General features: G+C 44.5%; 1 protein-coding gene across 2 annotated transcripts in view; it reads right to left on the reverse strand.

The window, feature by feature from the left end:
• Positions 1-7,537: 7,537 nt before the first annotated feature.
• The window catches only part of CERS6 (ceramide synthase 6), a 160,720-nt gene continuing 141,619 nt past the window's right edge, over positions 7,538-26,638 (reverse strand). The window contains exons 9-11 of one of the 2 annotated variants that reach the window (XM_077319810.1): positions 19,609-19,765; positions 18,113-18,136; positions 7,538-13,837 (exon numbers count right to left, since the gene is read on the reverse strand). In XM_077319810.1, coding sequence (XP_077175925.1) covers positions 13,679-13,837; positions 18,113-18,136; positions 19,609-19,765 — 340 coding nt within the window. In that variant the 3' untranslated portion in view covers positions 7,538-13,678. The remainder of the gene's footprint in view (positions 13,838-18,112; positions 18,137-19,608; positions 19,766-26,638) is intronic. The other variant, XM_077319811.1, reaches the window with a different exon arrangement.

A 26,638-nucleotide genomic window follows, 5' to 3' on the forward strand; every position in this document is an offset into this window, starting at 1 on the left:
TTCTGTTTCATGTATTTCATCGATACTGCAAACTGCCGGGCTCCGTAAGGAAGAAAGGTGCCTAATAAATGTTTAAAATGAATAAGCAAAATAAAGTTTTTATAATCTGAGTATTTTGTTCAATGGAAAGCACTCCATGGTTTCCTGAGCACTATGCCAGGGTGCTTCTGAAGACTGGAGGATTTCCATATGCAAAGTATGTGCAATGTCGTTGCTAGGAATCCTATCCCTTTGTAGCAACAATTGTGGATGGATTTTGGACTATAGTCGGAGTGGGGAGGCAAGAGATTTGTATTCCACTGAGATAAATCCTTCCATTGGTCAAAATGTCCAGGTGCATCTAAGCCTAGATTTCCATTTTATTACCATTCATCCAATTGGGAGAGATCCCGGTGCACCTCTAGGGGTTCATGGTCCTTCTAAATAATCTGGCATTAATGTAAACCTTGGCTATGTCAGTATTACCACTCAGTCCTGTAAAATGACATATTCTTACATGTCCCATCGTGAGCAGCATCTTACTCTCTACCTCTCAGTGTTTAACAAGTAATCCATGAGAAGACTGGTTATCTTATTTCATCACTGCACAGTTTACTTGGGAGCCCTTGGTGACTTTGTGAAAAGCTTTTCCGAGTCCAAGCATGTAACATTGATAAGATTTCACTTTCTCACAAGATTAACACTCTTGAAGAATTCCAAAAGGTTGGTGAGTTGTTGAGGCAGGATTCCCCTTTGCAAAAGCCAAGCTGATAATTTGCACAAGGCTTGTTCCTCCAAGAGTGAGCAGGAATGTGCTCCTAAAGGGCTCTGTGGGACCTTAAGCAGTTCCACAAGCCCTGCAAGGCAGAACTATTCCACCAGACTTATAGTCGGGGCCCAAAATAACATCCACCAAAGATGCTGGCCTCCCCACTGGGAAGGAGTTGAGAGATGGAATAATCAGCTTCTGACTACAGCCCCCACTCATCTGCAATTTAGTTGGGGGCATTAGCTGAATTAATGTTTTTAATGTTTTGTGATGTTATATATTAGGATGTTATTACCTGCCTTGAACAATGTGGAAGGGTGGGCTAAAAATTAAATTTTATTATTATTATTATTATTATTATTATTATTATTATTATTATTATTATTATTATTATTATTATTATTAAATTTGAGACCCAGTTTCAACAGATTTCTGCCAACTGCATCAATTCATGGGTCTATGGTTGGTTTTAAGGTAGCACATCCATATAACATATACAGGGGAGGAGATGAGGACAATGTTGGGGAGAAGGGCTAGGCATAAATGAAGTATATAAATAATCCATCCACTGCTCCAAGTCTCATGCTTAAGGTCCCAAGTTAGATATGAGTCATCTGCCATTCTACAAAGAATTGCCAACAAAATTGTTCATCAGTAGCAACGTACCAATGTGGTAGAGTGGTTAGAATGTCAGATTAAGATAAGATAAACTGAGGGTCAAATCCCCAGTCGGTCATGGTGATATGGTTGCCACCTCTGGGCTGGGAAATTCCTGGAGAGTTTGGGGGTGGAGCTGGGAGTGGGCAGGATTTGGGGCAGGAAGGGATCTCAATGGAGTATAATGCTATGGAGTCCACACTCCGAAGTAGCCATTGATAAGCTATAATTCTGGGGGGACTGAATTCCTCTTTTGATCTTTGATGCTTTTTGTAAAATATATATTGCTGCTAGATCCCTTTAAGAATGACACAGCAAATTTTGCTAGAGGTGTATTTAACACTAAGACTTTGGGTTCATTGTTGGATGACAATAATTATAGAGGTTCTTTTACTAAATATTCTGTCCTCTAGATTAGTGATCCCCAACCTATGGGCTGCGGACCACATGTGGACCTTCGACTAATTGGAGGTGGGCCCCGAAGGACGCCTTCTCCCCCCTGGCCCTTTACTTTATCCCCCCCAGCCCCTTACAACACACTTCATTGTTGTGGCGTGTCTGTATCTTATTTTGAAGGGATGTTTAAACATTACCAAGCAATCAGAGAGCGCTAGGGCAGTGGTTGAGAGTAGAGGAGTAAACTATCCCCCCCCGGGCCTCAGTAAAAGGCGTTGAGTGGTCCCCGGTGATTAAAAGGTTGGGGACCACTGCTCTAGATGACATTTCGCATTATTCCTGAGGACTGTAAGTATGCATGTGGATTTATTACTTATTTTAAGGTTCTGTATATTAGCAATGATGACTTTTTTGACTATATAGTAATTATGCTCATGATTTCTTATAGCTTGGAAAATATTTTCCTGTGAGGACAAGTTTTGAAAATCCTTAAAATATGTACATTTGGTATTTATACTTTTATTATATATATAATTTATGAACATAGTTTTGATTGCCCATGTTCTATTATTAGTAATGCTACTAGATAAAATTTAATTTGAAAAAATGGTCATAGCCAATTCCCGTTTTGGCATATCTAGTACTTTTGTACATCCCGTATTTCTTTACAATTAAGAAACACCAGAAGTGGGGCAATCCAGATTAATATGGCTGGGAACCATAGCTATGTACACACCCACCTGGGTCCCCTGCCTTTTCCACCCATATATGGTCATATCACCTGATAAATGTTTAACAAATTTAAATATTTTTAAAAAAATTAATTAAATCCCATCCATTCAGGAAACCTTCCCAGGGCCATCAAGAAACCCCAGGGTTTCATGAAACCCTAGCTGAGAAAGCCTGGTATATGTTTTACATTCAAAACCTGAATAAAAGGGCACCTTATTTTTTGGATCTACAGGTAGCCTTTTCTGTTAGCTGCTTCAGCTTTTCAGCTTTCCCACCTGGGAACTGGCATCCCTACTAGGTGATCTTGGGTTAGACACTCTTTCTCTGCCTAACGTATCTCAGGGTACTTTTGTGTGGGTGAGAAAAAAGTGGGGAGAGCAGCTAATTTGGGTCCCTATTAGGGTGGAAAGCAGGGGATATGTTTAATTGTTATTCGTTGTTGAACCCCCAAAGATCATCTTGGGGAGGAGCTATGACATGCATGCAGAAGGCACCTGGTTCAACTCCTGGCATCTTCCCGAAAGATCAGGTAGCAGGTGACATGAAACAGAGAATCACAGCCATTAAGAATATATGGTACCAACCTTCAGCAAGTCCTGTCTCTGGCACCTTGCTAAGTCAATCTGTCTGGTTACTTTACATTCGTACAAGACAGTGTGGATCCCTCAGTCATGTGGGCTTCGTGTCAGTGCAGCAGGAAGAATAATCTGGAAGGCACCTGTGAGGGCCTTGAGGCATTTTCCATTCAAGGATGTTTCAAGTAAACAGATGGCTGACACACAACTCTGGACATGTTGATGAAGGCTCAGGCCAAGGAGCTCACTTGTTTTACTCAAGGAGAGACTTGATCCAGGGTGTTCTTTGAAATATAATCTCAGGGCGATTTTCCATAGAATCATAGAGTTGGAAGGCGCCATACATGCCATCTAGCAACTCCCCTGCTCAATGTAGGATCAGCGTAAGGTAGGGGTTCCCAAAGAGGGTTGTATGCCCCCCTGGGTGTATGTGGAAGGATCCAGGAGGATGGAGAGGAATTTTGGGATAGTGTGTATGTGTGGGGAGGGGGGGTAGACTGCCTCTTCCTGCGGCAGCTGTTTTCCTAGCAAGAAACATTTCAAGGTGGCTTGTCATTGGCTGCCTCTGGGTAGTAGCAACCCTGTACTTCCTTGGTGGTCTCCCATCCCAGTGTTGACCAGGCCAACCCTGCTTAGCTTCCTGAAGAAAATAACAGCTTCAGAAGGTGGGCTGGACGCACCTCCCTCTCCTCAGATTTTGTCCTTCTCAGGCTGCACCCCAGATCTCCAGGAATTTCCTAGCTCAGGGTTGGCAACCCTTCCCCCAAAGTCTCCATCTCTGGCAGGTTGGAAATGCCTTTTCCTGTTTGCTCTTGGCCGTGGGATTTTCCATTGCTTGCTTCTCTCTCTTTCCCCGTCTGTCTTTCTCCCCCAATGAGGACTCAAAGTGGCTTTTACAAAGTGGCCTGGGAAACAAGCGGGTGGCAGCTCAAAAAAGTTTGAGAACCACTGCCCTAAAGCATCCTTGATAAGCTATCTGTCCAGCTGCTGCTTGAAGACCGCCAGTGTGGGGGAGCTCACCACCTCCTTAGGCACCCAATTCCACTGCTGAACTACTTTGACTATGAAATTCCACCCCCAGCCCGATATGCAGCTGGTACCATTCTACACGTTGTTTAAACCCATTCCTGAGAGTCCCATCCTCTATTGCCAACAGGAACTGCTCCCTGCCCTCCTCCAAGTGACAACCTTTCATATACTTAAAGACAGCAATCCCGTCCACAGTGCCAGTACTCATATATGAGGAATTAAGAGACTGAAACATACATTACTTTTTAATAGAAAGTTCCAATTTTTCATTATAAATATTTATATTTATAGTCCACCCTTCCTAAATGCTCAGGGCAGATAACAACATAAAATTATAATCAATAAAGTATAAAACATATGTAGTATTCAATAAAACAGCTCTTAGGCACCACAGGTGGTGGGAGTCATCTTGGTGTAGTGGTTAAGAGCGGCAGCTTCTAATCTGGCGAGCCAGGTTTGATTCCCTGCTCCTCCACATGCAGCCAGCTGGGTGGCCTTGGGCTTGTCACAGCCCTGATAGTGCTGTTCTCATGGAGCAGTCCTGTCAGAACTTTCTCAGACTCACCTCCCTCACAGGATATCTGTCGTGGGGAGAGGAAGGGAAGGCAACTGTAATCCGCTTTGAGACCCCTTCGGGTAGAGAAAAGCGAGGCATAAAACCAACTCTTCTTCTTCTTCTGTTCTCATCTGGCACAATATCCCGACCCACTTCTTGCAGTTGGTGTCCCAATGTTTCGGAGGAACCTTCTGGATGCGTGGGTCCACAGAGTGGCAAGTGCTGTGCCAGCTCGCCTCATCCACCTTTTCCTACCTCACCAGCAAAGAGAACCACTGAGTACAACTTCCTCCTTGTGGTCGAAGGGGCTCTTCGCCTGCCTGCTCCTCAGCTGGACTCTGGACCTACCCCAGTTCACAGGAAAAAAAGAGTACTTTCTGGCCTGGTAGAAATGCGGCAGCTGAGCTCATTGCCCAGCCGACGTTCTCTCGCTCTGTCTTCTCATTCATATCGACATAAGGGAACAAGGAAGAGCAGAGGAACGCCAGCTAATTTTCTGTTGTCGTGCTGTTCACATGCTGAATCTGTCCATCTGGCATCTTCTCCAGGAAGTTCCTCCACTGCTGCCTCATGGGTTGGCTCCAGGGTCTGCAGTGGCTCCCTCCACGGCGTGGTCTCCCGCTCCATAAAGGAGAAGAGAAGAGAGCAGGCAGCTCCCCATCCAAGCGGCTCACATGGTGGTACTGGAGAATCTCCTCTTTCCCCGCCAGCTCAAGTGCCGTGACTTAGGAGGCACCCGGGTTCCTGCACACCAGGACCCACGTCCACCACCCACCGCTGCTTGATTAATGGCGTGCCAGGTTCTAGTGTGCTCTCCCTGGTGGTTTTTTGCATGCCTGTCCCAACCTACTAACACCTCTCTCTCTCTCTCTCGGTTGTGTGGGGTGGGTTAACATACATGGCTCAGGGGATGAAGAAATTACCTTGCTTTTTCTCCTTTAGCACCAGCTCAAGGAAGGGATGGTTGTGTTGAGTCAACCAAACCAAATGGGAAAAGAGTTCAACACTACCTCCTGGCCTCCAAACCAGAGGGAGTGTGTGGGGCTATTTATTTTATAAGTTTTATATCCTGCCTTTCAGCCCAATCAGGGCCACCAAGATGGCTGACTACTAAAACCAGAGTTGTATAAAACCACATCAAAAAAACAAATTAGAAATGAGACCTAAGGCAGGGATATATAAAACCAGACCGCAATTAAAAACGTAGGGCGGGAAGGAAGATTGAGGGAATGCCAGACGAGACAAAACAAAGTCCTATGAGCAGGTGGAATCAAATGGGTCTGAAGTAGCACAACAAAATCAGAGTCCAGTAGCATCTTTAGGACCAACAAGGATTTATTCAAGGCGTGAGCTTTCGAGTGCAAGCACTCTTCGTCAGACTAGCTTGCACTCGAAAGCTCATGCCTTGAATAAATCTTTGTTGGTCTTAAAGGTGCTACTGGACTCTGATTTTATTGAGCTGGTGGAAGACAGTGATAGAAGGGGACAAATATTTCTGAAAAAGGCCCTTTCTCAGGTTGCTGGCCTGCCTAATCACAGAAGGCAGGGGCAACTGAAGCAGCAGCACCTCAGAAGATGACAGGAACGGTTGAGCAGTTTTGTAGAGGTGCAGCCAGTCCTTTAAGTATGCTGGCCTCTGGTTGCATAAGGCTTGAATTGGCCCTGGAAACAAATTGGGAGCCAATGGACATGTGCCAGGATGGAATGATGTAGGCCAGGGGTAGTCAAACTGCGGCCCTCCAGATGTCCATGGACCACAATTCCCAGGAGCCCCTGCCAGCATTCGCTGGCAGGGGCTTCTGGGAATTGTGGTCCATGGACATCTGGAGGGCCGCAGTTTGACTACCCCTGATGTAGGCCCTAAGGCCTGCTTCTGCCAACGTGCTGCTATTTCCCCTAGAGACGAAAATAAGGAAGGATGAAGGATATCGGCACAGCAATTATGGACGTGCAGCGACCCCCACTACCTTATATGTTATCCATCTCGTTTCATAGGAATGATCCAACGATGTGAGTAAATCTTAGAAACCCCTTCGTCGTCATGTAAACGCAAAAGAACTCAGGCAAAAAGGCCATTCCTAATACTTAGCGTTTATTATGAAAGTTTTCCTAAATTAAAAGTTCACAATATTGATTAATCCCAAATGTTCCAGGAAGAATTGTAATTCCTATATATTAAAAAAACAAAAACCAACCCGCCCGCCCCCCCAAAAAACCAAAAACAACCCCAAAAAAAGAAACCAGAAGCAAAATCTAAGGCTAACACATCACGGCATTTCCAGCAGTGGAATACCAGTATGTTATTGTCATAGCAAGAGTTGCTCAAACACTGGATTGTCTTGAAAACACAGGCGGGAAGAAATTGCCCCTATGTCTCCTGCCCCATGTGCGGAAGATAACTACCGACAGAACACAGACTGATGTTTACTGTCTCAGTTATTTAGAAATTTGCATGCAGGGACAAAACAGTTCCAGTACAGATCTGTATGCTATCATCCTTTTTGTTCAGAGATGGGTATCATTACCAAAGAGTTTGGGTCAACATGTCTTACCGCTGAAGCACGAGGCTGAAGTCAAGTTTCAAATAAATACTATTAAATGCACACACCTTTCCCCTCCATTGAAACAAGCAGAAGAGATGTCCTAAGTGTAGAAATGTGTAAGGTGCTGTTTCACTGTGATCACAAATCAGAACTCCTTAGGTAAAGTAAAAATGTGCTAGGTGCAGATGTCTTCCAAACTCAAAACTATCTGAAAAAGAGAAGTTTAAAATGCATGTTTTCCCCCCCCAGCATCCCAAAAGAACTTAAAACAAACTGTATTAAAACAAACAAACAAACAAAAAAACAAAAAAACACTGGTTTAATAAGATCCATTTTGACGTGTATGATTCCAAGGCAGGTCTGTTTTGAAGAACACTCTGCGATTTGGAATAGTTTTTGGCCATTTACACATTGGCATACAGAACTGTGGTAATTTCTTCGCACGGGCATGGGCTATGGGGTAATCACAACGATGCAAAATTATCATCTTGCGGTAAATCAAAACAAATACAGAATCTTAAGCAACTGGGGCAATAAATAAACTTCAGCTTGCTCTCACATGGGAAATGTACAGAAAACCCAAGTCATGGTGTGGATATTTTTCGAGATGCAAAATATGGACAGTAATAGCCCTGTATTCAGAACCCTACGCCATGCTCTGCCAATCAAGGTAAGTGGCAGAAAAGACGACCAACCTGAAAGGCCAGAATGCTGTGTAACCTACACCTTTCTATGTGCAATGTAGGACATTCAAAACCATGTGGCGTTTGGTTACACAACAATCTTCCCATAGTTTATTGCAAAATACAGCACGCGCGCACACATACACACGGATGTGAACTATTTTCTTGCTTGTTACAGCATGCTCAGCTCAGATAGTAAAGTTACTTGGAAGGAAGGGGGACATTCATAAAGACATCGTGAAGGACCTCCATGATCACCCCATAGTTTCACGCTGGTGAGGCTGGTTCTTACTTTCCTTTCCCTGCAACTGGACCCCAAGACCTCGAGGCTTACAGATTCATTCATTTCTTGAAGATCAGGTCAGTAGCTTCCCAACACCATTCAATGTAAGGCAGGAACCAGATTCACTGCATTACAACAGGGGGTGAAGGGCATATAAATGCTCCCTAGAACAGCAAACTCTGCACTGTGTAGCCTGAACTCTTTCATGAAGAATATTCAGCGATTTCCCCACATGCATATAGGCTGTGGGCTAGTACTGACATAAATATTGTGCACATGGCAAGGTGTGGGAGTGAGTTATGGGCATAGGCCACTTTCCCAGCTGCTACATGTGGAACCCTGAATGTGAAATCAGAGTCTAGGGGAGCACGAGGCCCTATCTCAGGGGTGGCCAAACTGTGCCTCTCCAGATGTCCATGGACTACAATTCCCATGAGCCCGTGCTGGCAGGGGGCTTGTAGGAATTGGAGTCCATGGACATCTGGAGCCATAGGTTGGCCACTGTCGGAATCAGACTCCGCTAGCATGTGTATTGGGAAAAAAGTATGTTAAAAAAAGATATTGTCAGATGTGCCTATTCGTATGGCTATTTATGTATATGAGGCCACATTCATATTTAAGATTCCCCATATGGTAGGGAAGTTATGCCCAAGGCTTTTGTAACATCCTGCCCGTGTCAACTGGCCCTCTGCCTTGAGACTACACGAAAGGAAACCGCACCACAAAGCTCCTCCACAAAGACACAAAACGAACAAAGCAGAAGATGGCAACAAGGATACATCTAATTTGTTTTTGGCATTTCAGATCTGGCATTTGACAGCCTGGATAGAGGCTATGAATTAATCCCCAACACTTCAACCCTCACCCTGGATATATGCTTAAGAAACCTATTCACCAGACGCTAGTCCAACTGTTTTTCTGTTTTTACAAAACACATTTTCTTCTTTCGGCAACCTACGTGTCAGTAATTAACAGAGTAAATGCAAACAACAATGGGTCTTCACATCACTATCCCCTGGGCCGGCTAACAGGACGCTCTAATCTCTACGACGCTCTACGTATGTTTTTCCCTTCACTTTTTCTAATCTATATATCCGAGTCACGGCACCTCTCAATTCTAGTGCTAAAAGGGTTCTAAGAATGTTCACTACCAAGGGCAGTCCATAGATTTTTTTTTTAAAGATTCAGAATAGAAATTCAGAAAGTGGAATTATCCCCCCCCCCCCGAATACATTAAGATTGAACATATTTGGCCTAGACTCATAAACTCCTTGCACGCACAGTAGTGGGAAGTGTGTGCTTCGCATGTACACGTCCCCAAGGCGGTTTCCCGTACAATCCAGTCCACCTTCAACGGGGATTCTATCTCTGCAAAGGCAATCTGGCTGCACACTGGGATATCCCATGGCATTAAACGGTAGAGTGTATCTAATGTATATTAAATTGTAATAACCCTGCTATCCATCCACTACAGCAGGGGTAGTCAACCTATGGTCCTCCAGATGTCCACGGACTACAATCCTCATGAGCCCTTGCCAGCGTTTGCTGGCAGAGGCTCATGGGAATTGTAGTCCATGGACATCTGGAGGACCACAGGTTGACTACCCCTGCACTACAGCTTCTATAGTCCAATTACTTTTTAAAAGTGGTCAGAAGCAAAGCTCAGGTGCTTCCCTTCTATCAAACCCTCTCATCTCAAAAATGACTGTAACCAAAAGAACTTTTAAGGGCTAGCGGCTCTCAGTCCTGACCTCCACCCTTGCTCAAAATAATGGCTGTGAGTTCAGAAAAGACCAGCTATCTGTCCAAGACTTCCCTCCTAAGTAATATTGTTAAGCATTGGAAAGATTCACTCTCTCTTAATCCAGAGAGCCCCCCCCATCCCAAATCAGTATTCATCATTAGCACAAAAAAGAGAAGAAGAATGAATTGCAAGTACCAATGCTGCTCCTATGAGTGTCCATGAGATCATGCCTCTTGTTCACGCCCACGCAGACTGCGTTTTTTAATACTGCATATAGGAATATACCTTAGCTCTACTGAGTTAGGGCCAAACCCAACTTGACGCCGAATGTAGCCTGCACACTTCTTTCTTCACACAGTGTGCAGGGGTCCAGTTCAGATTGGGACCCTGGTGCCAGGGGGAATTTCACATCCCCCCGCACGCAACTTTTCCCCGACCTGAAATTTACATATAACCGGAGGATTTGTTGAATTAACTTCATGTTTGCCTGGTTGGGAAAATCGCAGATCTTTGGGAGTGATTCAGGTGAGGAAAACTGCACAGGGTGGGGTGTGGGTTTCACTCCCCGTTTGTGATCGATTTGATGATTTTGCCTCCTCGCATCTGCTTTGTAAAGCAAAAAACAAACAAACAAAACCCGATTTTTCACAGAAGTGCCAGGATCCTATCTGGTCTGGACTTTAGTCTTGGGGGGGGGGGGGGGGGAGCTAAATAAGAGACAAAAGTCAACTTGTGAGAACTCTTGAATTACGGTGTGGGGGCAGAAACTCTAGTGGCAACTAACCCATAGCTAACATACAAATGTTATTAGTACTGCTTATGTCTGACCCATCATTCAGGACAGTTAATGGGCAAACCCTTCATTTGCCTTCTCCACCCTGTTTTTTCTACAGAGAGAACACCACCACAGTTTTTGTTTAACATGCTGTAACGTAACTGGCTCTTCCGGGGAGGATTTGTTGAACAAACTTTGGAAGAGTGGTTCAATATCAGAACATTTCTGCTGACAGAAGAACAAACTTTCTCTTCCTCCCCTTGCAGCCCAAAATGACCCCGTAAAATGCTGTGGGGAGGGAGGGGGGTAGTGGGCCGGGAATAGCACAAGAATGCAAAATCTGCAACAGAATGGAGGGCAATCAGTGAAAATCGCATCCTCCCCCATTTGCAGAAATCACGCATGGGACCCATCTTCAAAACCCGGCTCTCAAAATTAATGTTTTGAAAGGGTTACAAAGCTGGTCCAGTGTTCAAGCATTCATAACGCCAATTCAGGACAACCCAATTCAATGGGGTAGGGGGCCGGGGGGGGGAAGCTTTCAGCTTTGGGGTGGTTTCAGGAATTACAAAAAAGCCATTTCAATAAGAAGTGATTAAGGAATGGGAGCTCAAAGATACTGTCTTTTCTCTCTGAAGTACGATAGCCATTCCCTGGTCTCTCAAGTACAAAACAAAGCTATGTAAAATACTGCATGGCTTACACAAAACGTTCAAGTGCACAGGTGTGTCGTAGGAAACAGAAGGCCTGGTTCGAAACAGTGTCTAGCAAATAGTCTTAGGATTCAGTGGGGAGTTTCCTGCTTCCAGGGTATTCTCATCTACACTGCTGGAAATTCATAAGTACCCACATTTCTCCTGCGCATAGCACTGATAGGGAACAAAACTACGCAGAGAAAACCTGCACAGAAAACCTGTGACTGGTCGCCACTCACTTGGCTAGGTAGAAAAATGCCATCTGCTTTAAGGATCTCTTTGGAGAATAAGGAAGCTTCAAACAAAGAGCAATTAAAATAAACAGAAGGACAAACAGTTTTTCAGTAAGTAACTCCTCCCAATTTCTTTTGGGAACATTACTAAGACTTACAGATACACCATTGCTCTTCTGCTAAAGGAAGGGGGGACATCACCTCCAGCATTACCTTTCTAATAATTGAGGATGGGAAATATACGAATTTCTATCAGGGCACATCCAGCAAACAGTCTCTTCTGCTCCTGGGTTGGGCACTAAATCTGGAAATGTGACAAGTGCTGCTGGTTAAGGCAGGTGCCTCTCCCCACACAAAGAATGGGGGTGGGGGGGAGAACACAAAGAGACCAGGGCAGGGGAGGCCGCTCCTCTGAGTTGTGTGGACTGGCGTGAGGACCCCTGTTAGCCACTGGAGCTCCACAACGGAATCTGAGTGGCCTTGAAGGACCAAAGCAATGTTCTCCACACTCCCAATCAGAGCCTCTTGGATGTGCGCCAGGCACACAACCTGCCAAGGGCACGTCAGAAAAGGAGGGCTGCTTTGAAGAAGCGCTTGTGGGGGGGGGGGATTGTGCTCCTGATCCACTGGAAGAGCATCTGCACGCATGCAGTCAAACGAACTCTAGGGTTGGTAGCGTAAGGCCTAATTGTTCCACCCACAGCAGGGGAGATGGGTTGGGTGACTGCCGGCTCCTGCATATAAAAAAACAAGCCAGTCGAGAGCAAGGTTCAGAATGGTTCCAGCCTGGAATCCTGCTCTGAACGTGCTTGTATTTTTCGTACAGGGGATGTTTTTTGTACAGGAAAGCATCCTGTTGCATGCCACAGCCCCCCCCCCCCCTTTTGAACTGGTCCAGTCCAGAGCCAGCGGTACCCACACCTGTGCCCTTGGCAAAAATCAACACATTCTGATTTCTCTTTAACACTTGGTCTCAACAGATTCTAAGTTCTAATACTCCGGGGCCTCCGATCCATGTTATTTCTAACAAACAATTATTACTACTTTCTTTTTTGCTGTTTCCTTTACCCTCCTGCTAATTCCACAAGTATCAAGTGTAATTTTGGGGAGAGGGGGTCAAGGCTTTAGGCCTTTGCAAATGCTCACCATGCCCCTGAAAAAGCACCTCAGTGTGAAAGCTACACAACAAAACTTTTGAGAGATTAAATTTTTGCCAGATGGGCCTCTTCTGCAAGGAGGTCATCATAACTTGGTGTCAATGCAGCTTTGCGCTTTTGGATGAACAGTGAAGTCTGTTCTGTTCTAATTCACCACCAGCTTTGAAATGGAAGATAATGCGAAAATCCCCTCCTAAAGTAACTACAGTCGAGTCCGAATCATTAAACTGACCTCCACCCCTGCTAGAGGCTACTGAAACATGAACACATCATTTTGAAAACCTTAAGACTGTGGACAAGGGATGACGAACACCCGCTACGATTGTACTGGCAATCTCAAAATCCAGCATCCTTCGGCACAAAAAAATAGCAAAGAAGTCGGACGACTGAAGGAGGAACTTAATTCAAGCAGATGCCTTGAGCGCTGCGCCAGACTGACCCAATCGTGGGAAGAAGGCCAGGCAATCTCCAGCTCAGATGAAGATCGAAAGAAAATTATGCGGGAAGTTTCCCTTTCACCTGCAAATCACACCCCTCCTCCCCAAATAAAATATCTATTTAGCTATAAAAAAATAATAGGCAGTGGCTACAGAAGAAAATACTGCTCCCATCTGGTCATTATATACAAATACAGCATGCCTACATACAGAGAATGGTGTGGCGCTGTCATTCACAAACAGGAAATACATAGTGCACTATCAGAATAATTTAAATATATTAAGTGTTTGTTTTTTTTCTGATGTCAAGAGAAAGAATAAGGAAAAGGGGGGGGGGAGAGGTGAGCGGGAGAGCGACCCGGCATTCATAACTTAATTACTTCCTGTGGCAAACAGTTCATTTTGTTCGTGATATCAGTGCTTAATCCGGGGAAATTAGTGTTCCTCCACCGAACTGCCATCGGTGAGGTAGCCGTTTGTCCCGTTTGCCCCGCTGGTCCCGTTGGTCGTGGCGGAGCTATGGGAGATCTTTGAATGAGGCGGTGAGGTTTCTTCATCTGAGCTTGACTCAACGTCGCTGCGGTCGTCTCTCGCCTGTAGAACAGGGAAGAAGAAGGGGGGAAAGAAGCTGGAAGCTGCTGCGCGAGAGAAACAAGATGGATCCTCCTAGCTTAATCTATGTCGCTGAAGCTAAGCACCATAGAGCGGCCTTTCTCAACTTTTTTAATGTGGAGAAGCCTCTGAAACATCCTTCAGGCTTCGAGAAACCCCAGAAGTGGTGCGATTGTGAGGAATATGGTTGGGAAACATAGCTGTTTTCCCGCCCACCTGGGGCCCCTCCCCAGCCACCCCCTCCGGGCCCACCGTTGCCCATTTTGGGGGGCTTGTCATGACCATATATCGTCATATCACCCGATAAATGTTTAACACATTTTTAAAAATATATATTAAAAAATTACATCCCATCCATTCAGAAAAACTCTACCAGGCCTGTAAAGAAACCCCAGGGTTTCATAAAAACGTGGTTGAAAAAGTCTGTTTTAGAGTCTTTACATTCCACGGCCCTGGACTGAGAGGTAAACTATTTCTATATGTCTGTTTGCTTGTTTGTAAGGTGTAGATGTGGTCGTATGGTGGGTGTTGCAGATGAGAAGGCAGCATTATGGCATTCAAGGACACATGAGGGAACTAGACTCTTGCCCCCTTTCAATTCCTTGAGGCCAACTCATGGCAATGTTAGGGCTCGATTTGGGGCAGGAAGGGAGATTAGGTAACCAAGTACAGTCCTAGTCAACCAGGAAAGAGGTAATGAGCTAATTCTCCTCATCCACATGACTTGTGTGATGTTAAATTTAATCTGCAACTTTATCACAGAACAGGGCTGACACTTCAATAAAAATGTGGTCAGCTGTCACACTTAATTTGCGCCCAGCTACATCCCGTCTCTCATGTTCCCTTATATAGATTATTCCATCCCTGATTTGCTGTTGGTACCTTTTTGCTCTTCCTTCTGTAGCTTCTTGGCCTTACTTCTCCTGATATCAATAGCAAGCCATTTTTAATCCCAACCACTTCCACATTAAAGTAAAACAAAAGCCTTCCCCATAAATCTCTGCAATGAAAAAGTCTAAAGGTTTACTTTTAAAAACTTCAATTGAATGCTTGGAATTCAGAGAACCAGGTATGCACATTATTATAATGTTGTTATATCAATATGACAGTATTCAACAGCAGATTTTAAAAAGCCACCTGGTGGCGGATGGAAGAAATGGCTGGTGCAGAAACAGGATTAGAGAAAATGGCTGCTATGAGAACGGGAAAATAATCTGAACCTTCCTACCCCACTCCCACACTAGCCATCCAGGCCAGACTGTGATCTTTCTCAAAACTTTGCAGAACAGTAGATTTCACAAAGATCGAGGAAAAGCTGAGGAAATCTCAGGATCAACATGAATGTACCTGGGGACACAGGGGGAAAGCCAGCCATAACAGACCTGAACTCAGGGCAAATAACTTGTGTGGACATGACCACAGCCAAACCCACCTCACAGGTTAGTGGTAAGGATAAAATAGAAGAAAAGAGAACAGTGTAAGTCACTTTGGGTCCGAGTCCCCAATGAAGATAAATGGTAGTAAATAAATGAGGCAAAAAAAAAATAGACTGAGATCAGCAGACAGTAATTCTAATTGGAAGCTTTCTGGTAGGTAGAAATGGTGAGAAAGAAAGAAAGAAAGAAAGAAAGAAAGAAAGAAAGAAAGAAAGAAAGAAAGAAAGAAAGAAAGACAGCATTGATAATACCCAGAAAACCCCAGAGATGGACTGCATGAGTCATGCCCATAACTTGCATTTGGCACAGCAGCTGGCAGCAAGTTCACAAAGGAGGGATTCTGAATTGAAAAAGGAGGAACTTCAAACAAGGCTGATTGATTAGCACTGGGGACTATACTGAGGGGTGAGTAAAATGACAGGTGACTTAGTTTGAAGTATGTGATGACACTTGGCAAGGGACAACAAATTCTAGCTCTAAAGGGCCTTTAGAATCTAGCTGGATGACTATTTCGAGGCTGTTTAAGGTTTCATTCATTACTTCATTTAAGCAGTTTATTTAGGCTTTCAAAATTCAGAGCAGTTATCACTCTCTTTCCCTTTAAAAATCAATCTCAATATGCGTTGGCATCTAAATGAATTCTTTTTTAAAAGAAATGACAAAGAAACAAATAAGGGAATAGGGTAACCGGGGGAGAGGGGGGATACAAAATCTCTGTAGAGCATTATTCTGGAGCATGCTTTTACTACATCGTCAAAGGAAAAAGGCAGCAAATTTTTTCAGGGGTAGTCAGTGAAAGATATTCTCAAAGATTATCTAGGTATGTTTACCTAGAGAACAAAATTACATTGAAATCTGCAGATTAAGGCCATGCACAGAGGAAGGAGCTTTTTTACAAACTTGGGGGGGGGGGGGGAATTCCCAGTGTGAAATCTTAAATTGTAGGGGAAATGGGAAATAACATGTTTTAAAATGTTCTCACAGAATTTCCATAGAGGATCTTGGCAGTCATTTTGGATTGCTTGGGTAACTATGCACTGCTACAGCGTCATTTCGGCGCTGGAGGTGAGTGGGGGAATGAACATTGGGGCTGTTCACTCTGCAGGTGCAAATCGATTGGTGATCCCTGGTCTACAAGACGTTTGCTGGGCTCAGGCCCCGCCTGGTGGAATGAGCTCCCAGAAGAGCTGAGAGCCCTGCTGGAGTTAACTCAGTTCCACAGGGCCTACAAGATGGAGCTCTTCGGCCAGACCTTTGGCTGAGGCCAGGCTGATACAAGATCTTGCCCCTCTTCTGCTCCCCCGGGGAATTGGGATTTGACTGGTTTTGGTGGGTTTGATTGGGGGGGGGGGGGGAGAGCGGCTCCGGGAGAGTTGTAGATTATAATCTTTATATGATTTTATTGATGTCAGCCACCAGGAGATGGCAGACCGAGAGTAGTGGCCTACAAATATATAATTAATACTAAATAAAGTATAGGACAGGAAGGCCTGGAGGATCATTGTCCATGGGGTCGCGATGGGTCGGACACGACTTCGCACATAACAACAACACTAAATAAAGAGGGGGCAATCAATTGAGACAAAAAGGAAGGTGAGATGAGTAGGAGGGGTACTGGCTGGCCTCAAGAAAGCAGAAAAGCTACAAGGTGGAAAGAAGGAAGAACAGGAAGGAAAATGGCAGATGGGGATGTGTAACGGGTAAATGAGAGGGAGGGAAGGAAGCAGTAAAAGGAGTAAAGCAATGGGGGCCATGCTGAGCATGGGTGGAAGGAATATGGAGATGGGGGGAATGAGGTTCCCCATGCAAGGTCTCTTCAACCTCTATATAAGATTGTTAGTTCAACACACAGAGTGAAAACTATTAACCAAACTCTTCCATCATTGAATCTTATATCAATGAATGTGATTCTCACTCAAGGAAAACATTTGTATGAACTGCTTGTTGCCAAAGGGGTGTAATGGGGAACTCTGGGTGAGGCCTAATCACATCAGCAGCAAGGCCATTAAGCCCTAGCAGAGCAATCACATACTCATGCAAGCTTTGCACATGCCCAATAGTGCGGCAAGTACTGACCAATCAGCTTCTGCCACCATCGCTTTAATTGCACTCAGGTCTCCCAAATAAGGGAATGCTGTGAAATCTATGTAGTGATTGGCTGTTAGGGAGCCAGATAGGAAGTCTTATATAAGCTTCGTAAGAGAGCTACTTGGGGCCTTTTGAACTCTGTTTGCTAGACCCAGGCGTGCGTAAAACTGGGCTGTAATTTTTAAAAAAAAAACTCTTTTAATACTTTTAATAAAATCTGTCTCAGTATTTCTGTGGGAGCTGGTTGTTTCCAGACCACGTTCAACCAGTCTGGTAACCCAGCGTGTCAAAGATTCTTCAAACTAGGGTTAAATAACTCTGGATTCCAAAATATCTTCACACAGATTTGCAAGCGATGTCGGTTCTTTCCTTCACCTGGAATTGCAGGGATGGGAATGAGGGATAGGATTTTTCATTTTAAAGTTGGGGACACCTGAACGCTTAAAGTAAGAAAGCGCTTGATTTTGATCTTACCCATTTTCAAAGAGTTCCTCCCACAACAGGTATTAACAAAAATCAATGTCGGTATTTGTTTACCTCTGACAACTAGGAATTCTACCCAGAAGTGTAAGATATGGAATTAACTGATTGGCCTTTTCCACACCAAAGAGCTTGCAATATTAAGCAAAACGAAAGTGGATGGAGAAAAAAGCAAACCGTTGGAGGAAAAGGAGAGAAAGTTATCGAAGAGCAAGTTACAGAGGGAAATTTACAGCTCCCTGGAGAAACTTACATGCAAAGGGTTCCACTTCCCAGCCTTCAAAGGCAGCACAAAGGAAACAACCAAGAAGGTTAAGAAATATTGCATATTGTTTGGTGACAAATGAGCGGCTATTGCTGAAGACACCACGTGGGCAAGTGTCAGGCGGCTGTTCAAGAGCGGCTGGAGATCTGACCTGCATGAAACCCACTCAGCCCTGATTTGAGAACCTCTTATCTTAATTCCCTTCGTCAAAAGTGAGTTGCGGTTTTGTATTCTGGAAATCCTCAGAGCTGGAGGACACATAGGATTTTTAAGGTATGTTGCTAAAACATGTTGTGTGTTTCAATATATAATCCATGAATGTGCATATAGGTCAACCTGAATTCAATCACTTCCCACGGGCCCTGGAGCCCCCTCTCCCATGAGAACTACCACCGACATGTCCATCCTACAGGGTCGTCAGTATGTTACAGTTAAAATGGAATGGTCTCACAATGTTGTTCCATTATGTTACTGTTCTCCTGGTATGACTCTTTCACTACTGTTCAATTTATCATGTTATGTGTACTGTTTTTATACCAGTTCCATGGAAACAGCCCTGAGCCTCAGGGGAGGGCAGTATATAAATATATAATAAATAAAATAAATACATATGCAAATGGTGCTGGCCTTCCTGTTAGGGAGCTGCAACTGGTGACACCTAGGCTTGTGACTATAAGCCCCCACTGGTGGCCCTTAAACTAAGCCCCTCTTGATAGAGAAAAAAGGCCCAAGAGATATTCTAATGCAAATATAAATTGAACCTGCAAGGAATCCAGTTTATGTTCAATTCAAGAAAGGTATCAGGGCCAAACAAAGACAAAACATGATAGAATCCTAGAATCCTTGAATCATAGAGTTGGAAGGGGCCATACAGGCCATCTAGTCCAACCCCCTGCTCAACGCAGGATCAGACCAAAGCATCCTAAAGCATCCAGAAAAAGTGTGTATCCAACCTTTGCTTGAAGACTGCCAGTGAGGGGGAGTTCACCACACAGATGATATCTGGGACTTCTTTTAGTTACAAAAAGCTGCCAAAGGGAGACCCAGCCAGGATTTGGGCTGTGGGTTGGAGAAGAGTTTATCTCTTTTCCTACCTATATCCTTTCCCCCAGTTGCAAATAGCCATTGCTAGAGCTTTCATAATCTATGATGATGGAGGGGGAGGTACCAATATTATGTCAGCCTTTTTTCTCTACGTGCTGCTCCTCCCACCCTGCTTAGGAGCAGTTTTCTGAAGCCGAATTACACACCAGCTGATCTAATAACGGAAAGTCATAAGCAGTTTCATCCTCAGGTGGTCAGCATGAAACGTATCATTTCAGGACATGCCGTGCTTAATGGGAGCTCATTCCAGTTCACAACAACACGTCTCTTGAAATCAGCTCATATATTACAAACTAAATCGTTTAACAAACAAAAAGAACATTTAATTTGCAAACCAGAAGCCATAAAAAAAATTGCAAAACTGGATAGTGTTGTCTTACCTTGCCTTTAGAAATAGCTTTATAAGCTGCTTTTACTATTAGGTAAGACCAAAAACAGTGCAGAACTTGAAGGATCACAAGTAAAATGAGAAAGACTGACAAGGCAGGAAAGCTGCCAGTAATTTCAGGAAGTTCAAAAACTATTGTGTTCAGGATCCTGAAGAAATAAGAAAGGGAAAAGAGAGGTTAATATGGAAATACAGAGGAACGGTTCACCTACTGGAGTTCACTCCCCCCCCCAGCCCCCCGCTCCAGTTATTACTTATGGAAGCAATACAGCATGCAAGACTGCAGCTCATGGATCTCACCCACAAAAAATATTTTTATTATTGTAAACCACCCTGAGCCTGCTTGCAGGGAGGATGGTAGAAAGAAAGAAAGAAAGAAAGAAAGAAAGAAAGAAAGAAAGAAAGAAAGAAAGAAAGAAAGAAAGAAAGAAAGAAAGAAAGAAAGAAAGAAAGAAAAATTCACAGTGCTTTTTTCTACTCTCCCATTTGGATTTCATGCAAAACCTTTCATTGAGCTGTAGTTGAAAGGACATGGCTGAACATTTGTCTGTTTTGCAGTTTAGTGTTCCCGGGTATGCCTTTTGCAGTGTTGCTGCTTCTTATTTCTACAGGTTTGTGTGTGCGCATATATCTAGGAGTCTAGAAGGACTCCTTTTTCCTGATCATTTTGGCGTGGTTCCTTTAAAGAACGGCCCTTTGACTTCTCCTCCGGAAACAGCGTTCCGTCTCCAAGTCCCTGGGATGCCACATTTAGAAAGCAAGATTATCAAGGATTCCCTTCCTCCCCTGTTGTTATTCTATACTTCACTGGGCTCCCAGCTGTAGAGCCTTGGGCACTGGCTGAGCTAAAATCAAGCGCCCAAGGGAGGGAAGAACACTTTTGTAATCCAGTTTCTATGAGGAAAAGGAAAACTGTCCCATTTATCTGGGACTAAACCTTATGCAGCAAATAAAGATGCACTGGGAAGAGTGGTTTCAGGGCATGTGATACAGCAATTTTGCTCAAGCTACATAGGCCTGTGTCTGGGAGCCCTGCTATGGAAGCCTCCTTGGATTCCATGATGAAGGAAATGTGGGTTATAACTGGAATCCCAAGAAACCCAGAGTTAGGGAGGTGGAAGTTTACAGAGCGAACACCAAGAAGCAGGAACATAAAGTAGAGACGAGCACAGGAAGTGGAGGACTGGTTCAAGACATGAAGGAGAAGCCTCCAGAGAAACTCCACGGCATTTAAGAAGAAATGCAGCCTGGTTTGAGAAGTGGAAGAGAAACATGCTTTGGAAGCTGGGAATAACAGGGAGCCAAGAGAGGTAGGAGAAAGAAAAGCAGGAATGAAAGAGAGAAGGAGCTGAAGCTCAAGGGGGGGGGAGTGAAAGTTGTTGGGAATTGTGCCGCTTGTGCAGTGGCTCTATAAGTGATGCTCAGACATATATTTTTTTTAATTGCCATCAGTGGGTCTTCCTAAGAAGGAGATACTGAAGAACAAGGCAAGAGGAGATGGAGTGAGCAGGAGGTTTTTGGGAAACATAACCCCAGCCCCGATCACCCTCTTTTGCTCTAACAGTAACTCCCATCTTGGCTGCAGCAGCAGGAACCACAATGGTGGTAGCTTCAGGCAGAGCTGTATGCCCCATCCTGCTTGGGTTTGGGGTCTTGAGAACCCAAAACATCACTTGAAGGAAGACGTGCATTTTCTTTTGATCACGTTTAAGTTGGAGAAGCTCCCTGCTGCCATGCTACCGAAAGGAGACATCTGTTCATGGTCTTAAAAGGAAAATCAAAGCTTAGATCAAACAAATTACAAAGCAGAGCTTTTTTTTTTTCTTTTTCTTTTGGACTGGGCATCCTGAAATGTAGGTGTCATCTGCATGCAGGTGAATTCAGCCAGCAGGTCATGCTAACAGATTGATTGGTTGCTGGTGGAATCAAAACGTTTGAAACTTCTGCAGTTTTACTTCCCTTGTCTGTTATTTTCCCCTTCACTATATCGCTATTCTTTCCCCTCTTTTGGGACATAAGTTTACCGCAGCTCCCGCCTTCTGCCTAGATGCCAACTCAGCCCGAAAGGTCACTGCTGTGCTGACACTAATAAGCAATAAAAATGATGCAGGGAGCGATAGTGCTTAGAAAAATGGGTCCTTAAAATCCTGGTGAGATCGGGAGGTCTTTCAAGCTACTGAAATTAAACCTAAAAGAAGGCAATTATTTTATGTTTAATGGTGTGTTCAAAGATGTTCTGATGTTGCCTGTTGCTTTTGACTGTAATTTATCTTTTTGCTCTTTAGGAACTATCATGAATGCTACTATTTCAAACTTGGTTGGTTACTGCAGAGATCCTCAACTCTTTGGGTGAACAGGAACAGATTCACACATTCAAGACAAAGGCACAGGCCTGAAAAAGCGCAAGTTAATGTGAGGGAAGACTCAAAAATCCGTATGCATATGATGCACCCCCTTTGAGAACTTCTTGCACTCTTCTCTGAGGGTTGGGAGAGCCTTGGAAACAAAACGGCCTATCCGATTGGGTGCTTTTGAATTGAGGGGGGAATCGTGTAAAATTACGTTCTCGTCCCACTTCCGTTGGCAGCTTGTACTTGCAGAGTAGGACGGCAATTTTTGCCCCTTGTTTCCCCTTCTTGTATTGAATCTGTAGCACTCTCCCAACCCTAAGAAAGAGGACTTTTGGTTAGGGGACAAACAGCAAGAAATTCCATTGGAGAAGTCAGGAGACGTTCCATTGCACAAACCCCTTCCACTGTATTTTCCCACTGATTCCCCACCACCACCATCACCACCACCACCGGTCAGCAGGTCCTGCCCAGACGCCTGGTTCAAGAGATAAGTATTTTCACTTTAGAGCCACTCACTACCAGGAGACTGAGATGGGTGCCTTCTCCACTTCAAGAGAAAAGTAACTGTGACAGGGCCTTTCTTGTAAAACTGCACAGCCTCTGACAATTTTGCGGAACTGGGTTTGTTTACAACTGTAAACCTTTTCAGTGACAAGACGTCCTTTGGATAGCAAGTGTAAGGGTTTTGAGTGAGTTGCCGTGAGGTAAGTTTTGGGGTGAGTGGGAAGAACACGGAGACCCTTGAAGCAGGAGTGGTACGCAGGTAACAAGGAAGATTAATTCATTTACATGCTGTTCTTAAAGAACAGATCGGCAGCACGGTTTCCCAGACAGTCCGAGAAGAAACCGGGCCTGAGGCACATGAATTTCAGAGTGTGGTTTGAATTCTCTCGAATGCTTGCAGGTACAAACAGGCTTTCATTATGCTGAATCTTTTTCCGCACACACAGAAATCCACCCACAGCAGCCGGCTCTTCCCTAAGTGTCAGACTACAGTACAAGGTCTGCTTATTACTCGAGACAGGCAGAAGGTACTCTAATCTCTCCCCAAGATAGGGTCCAACCCCTCTGCCGTACTACCAGGCAAAGCTGCCCTTCAAATGGTCTGCTCATTTACTAAGGCAGACCCACAGTGATGACCCCTTTCTCCCTGAGGCACATCGGCTGTGTTTCCTCCCAACATTCCACCCACCCCTCATGAGATGTGATTGGATGCCGGAGCAGCTGCAGCAGCCCTCCCGTAGGCTCAGCTGAGTGTCTGTCTTCTCCATCAGGGGCAGGACTGCCTTCTGTCCAACGCAGTGACATTGGCCACAGCTGTTATCTGAGCAGTGCTATCACTATGCCAATGTGTTCTCTGGAGGTGCCTGAACGTCATCCACATGCCCATTTCTGCCCGCCACGGATGAGTCTGTAACAGCTATATCTCGAGAGAATGCAGTACGTTTTATTACACTGAGGTAATGAGAAGGCTCACAGTGCCTGAACTAAGCTTACTGTGTTTTTCATAGCATGGAGGGTCAGCTATAGACTGGGCAAGAGAAAACTGGGCAGGGAAAAGACAATGAACACTCCGCAGGCCATAGCATTCACCTTAAGATAATGCTGTAGCTTTGTAGAGGTAAGCAATGAGGATCAAGAAGAAGAAGAGTTGGTTCTTATAATGCCACTTTTCTCTACCCAAAGGAGTCTCAAAGCGGGGGGGAGCATCAAACCCAGCTTGCCAGATTAGAACTGTATGCTCTTAAAAGCTGCTGCACTTAACCACTATACCAAGCTAGCAGAAGAAGAAAAAGAACAAGAGTTGGTTTTTATGCTCGCTTTTCACTGCCTGAAGGGTCTCAAGGCGACTTACAGTCGCCTTCCCTTTCCTCTCCCCACAACAGACACCCTGTGAGGCGGGTGAGGCTGGGAGAGCCCTGATATTACTGCTCGGTCAGAACAGCTTTATCAGTGCCGTGGCGAGCCCAAGGTCACCCAGCTGGCTGCATATGAGAGAGGAGAGGGGAATCAAACCCGACTCGCCAGATTAGAAGTTCGCACTCCTGAGCACTACACCAAGCTGTCTCTCTCTCTCTAAACTCAGAACCTGGCTCCTGGGCTGAGCACCGTACCTACAGAAACCAGAACAGAAGGCAAGAGACTAGCAGGACTGATGACTGGACTCCAAAGTCGTTTACAGTCAGAAGCTTAGAATCCTCTTTCAAAATAAGATTCGTAATCATAAAACCTGGATCTCTGCGGTGTTGAAAAGAAAACAAAATGGCAAGATTTCAACCTGGTCTCTACGGCAGACACTATAGCAATCTTGTCAGGATGCCTAAGCCATCCTCTCTTCTTATATGAAAGAGGATGGAAAGATGACTGCAGCAGTCCAAAGGCACCAGAGACTCCCTCCAGTCCAAGGAAGCCAACAGGGCAGGGCTGATAAAACTGAAGATCACTAGAACAAGCCACTCTCCAAGAGGGATCACAAAGCTGCCGCCTAGAGGAGGAGCTTAGTCCCAGGCATGAAACTGCCCCGCCAGAAGACCGCTGGGAAAAAATGAATTCACCTGATAGAAGGTAACTAAGGCTGCACAATGTCAACGTTAACTCTAATCACAGCCGAAGGAGCTTTTGGTCCATGAACGATTTCTAGGATTAGTTTTATGTACACATTTTTTTTTGGGTGGGGGGATGTTTTAAGTTAATCTTCACCACTTTTTTGCTTTGAAAAACAATGCTATTGTACTGCAAGCACTCAAACATTTGAAGTAGATTCTATGGAGGGATCGTTAGACTGTTATCCCAGAGACGGGTTTTTCGTGTTTTTGTCGTCCTCTGACTGCATATTTGTTTTGACTTCAGCAGCTAAAAGCTAAATATTTATGCACTACTTTACAACCAGGGGCTCTGGCTTGGAAACTTTGATTCATTCATATGTTGTCTGCACATAGAGTTGGGCCATTACTTATTGAAATGGTGTCTTCTGTTGTATTGATCTCCATACAGTTCCAACAGTGCCGTACCTCTGAATTATACACAGAAGAGGGGGAGTTTATAAATACTTTACCAGTATTTTCTGCATCTAAAGGTACATTAGAAAATTAGATATAATTATTTCCACAGGATGACTTGAGCAGTATTTTAAGTATTTTTTTTAATGCATCCAACAATGCCTTTTATGTTGTATGGACGCAGACTAAAGTGCATGATATTTGGGTTTTTCAAAAGAAGAAGAGTTGATTCTTATATGCTGCTTTTCTCTACCCAAAGAGTCAGAACAGCTTTATCAGCTTTATCAGCGCTGTGGCGAGCCCAAAGTCACCCAGCTGGCTGAACGTGGGGGAGTGCAGAATCGAACCCAGTTGGCCAGATTAGAAGTCCAGACTGCTAACCACTACACCAAAACTGGTTTGGCCCAATGCAGTCCTGAAATTTACCACTTGCCCGCACCAAGCTGAATTGGTGGGCACCTGAATGACAAAACGTACATATCTCATTGTACAACATCCTCTTCTAGCTATAGAAGCCCTCCTTTTCTTTGGTCCAAACTTATTCATACTGATCCCACATGTTGAAGTGCTTCCCCATTTAGATCAGAATAGGCAAATCAGTCAAATGAAAAGCAATAACTGATGCCTGAGAGCCTGTATGATTAGGATTGCCAGAGCCAAGTTGGGAAATACCTGGAGATTTCTGGGGTGGAGCCTGAGAGGGGCAAGGGAGGGACTTCATTGGGGTGTAATGCCATAGAGTCCATCTTCCAAAGGGGCCGTTTCTCCCAGAGAACTAATCTCTGTCCTCTGGAGATCAGTTGTCATAGTGGGACATCATAGAATCATAGAGTTGGAAGGGGCTATACAAGCCATCTAGTCCAACCCCCTGCTCAACACAGGATCAGCCCTAAGCATCCTAAAGCATCCAAGAAAAGTGTGTATCCAACCTTTGCTTGAAGACTGCCAGTGAGGGGGAGCTCACCACCTCCTTAGGCAGCCTATTCCACCGCTGAACTAGATCTCAAGCTAACCTGGAGGTTGGTATCCTTAAGTATGATGTGGCTACAGTAGAAACCCAAAATGCCCTGTCCACATCCGTCTTGTGTGACAGTATCCATAAGGCTTCCTAGCTGACTAACCTTAAAGACTTCCAACACATTTATTTCTGCCCTTGTTGTTCCCAGTGGGAGATAGCGTATGTTTTCAAATTATTGCTGTCTTAAAATTCCAATTTATTATCCTTCCAATGACACAGGAAACATGAAAATATAACCCTGTTTGAATCCAGGTGGGGAAAGCAACCCTATACCTTTTTGTAATCCAGACGTACCCTCTCACTATCTAGGTGACTTTTGGCCAGTTGTTCTTCATTGGCCTAACCTACCCACAGGCCTGTAGTGAGGATAAAATGGAGGTTGGGGGACAACCGTGATCCAAGAACCTTGTTGGAAGGACTGGACACAAATGGAGCCAACGAACCCTGATGACCTGCTGGTTTTCAATCCTTCAACCATTGCTCCTCTCAAGCCAAACAAGATCTACTAATGGCTTCATGAAGACATTCTTATTTTACCTCAGAAAACAACTCTCAGATATCTTTATACCATATTATAACTACACAGATAACTATCAATGAACAAGTCTGATTGTGTCAGATGTTTGTTATCAAAAGGAACAGAAACGTCCTGTT

Source organism: Paroedura picta, chromosome 2 (assembly GCF_049243985.1).
Source record: "Paroedura picta isolate Pp20150507F chromosome 2, Ppicta_v3.0, whole genome shotgun sequence".
Lineage (NCBI taxonomy): Eukaryota > Metazoa > Chordata > Lepidosauria > Squamata > Gekkonidae > Paroedura > Paroedura picta.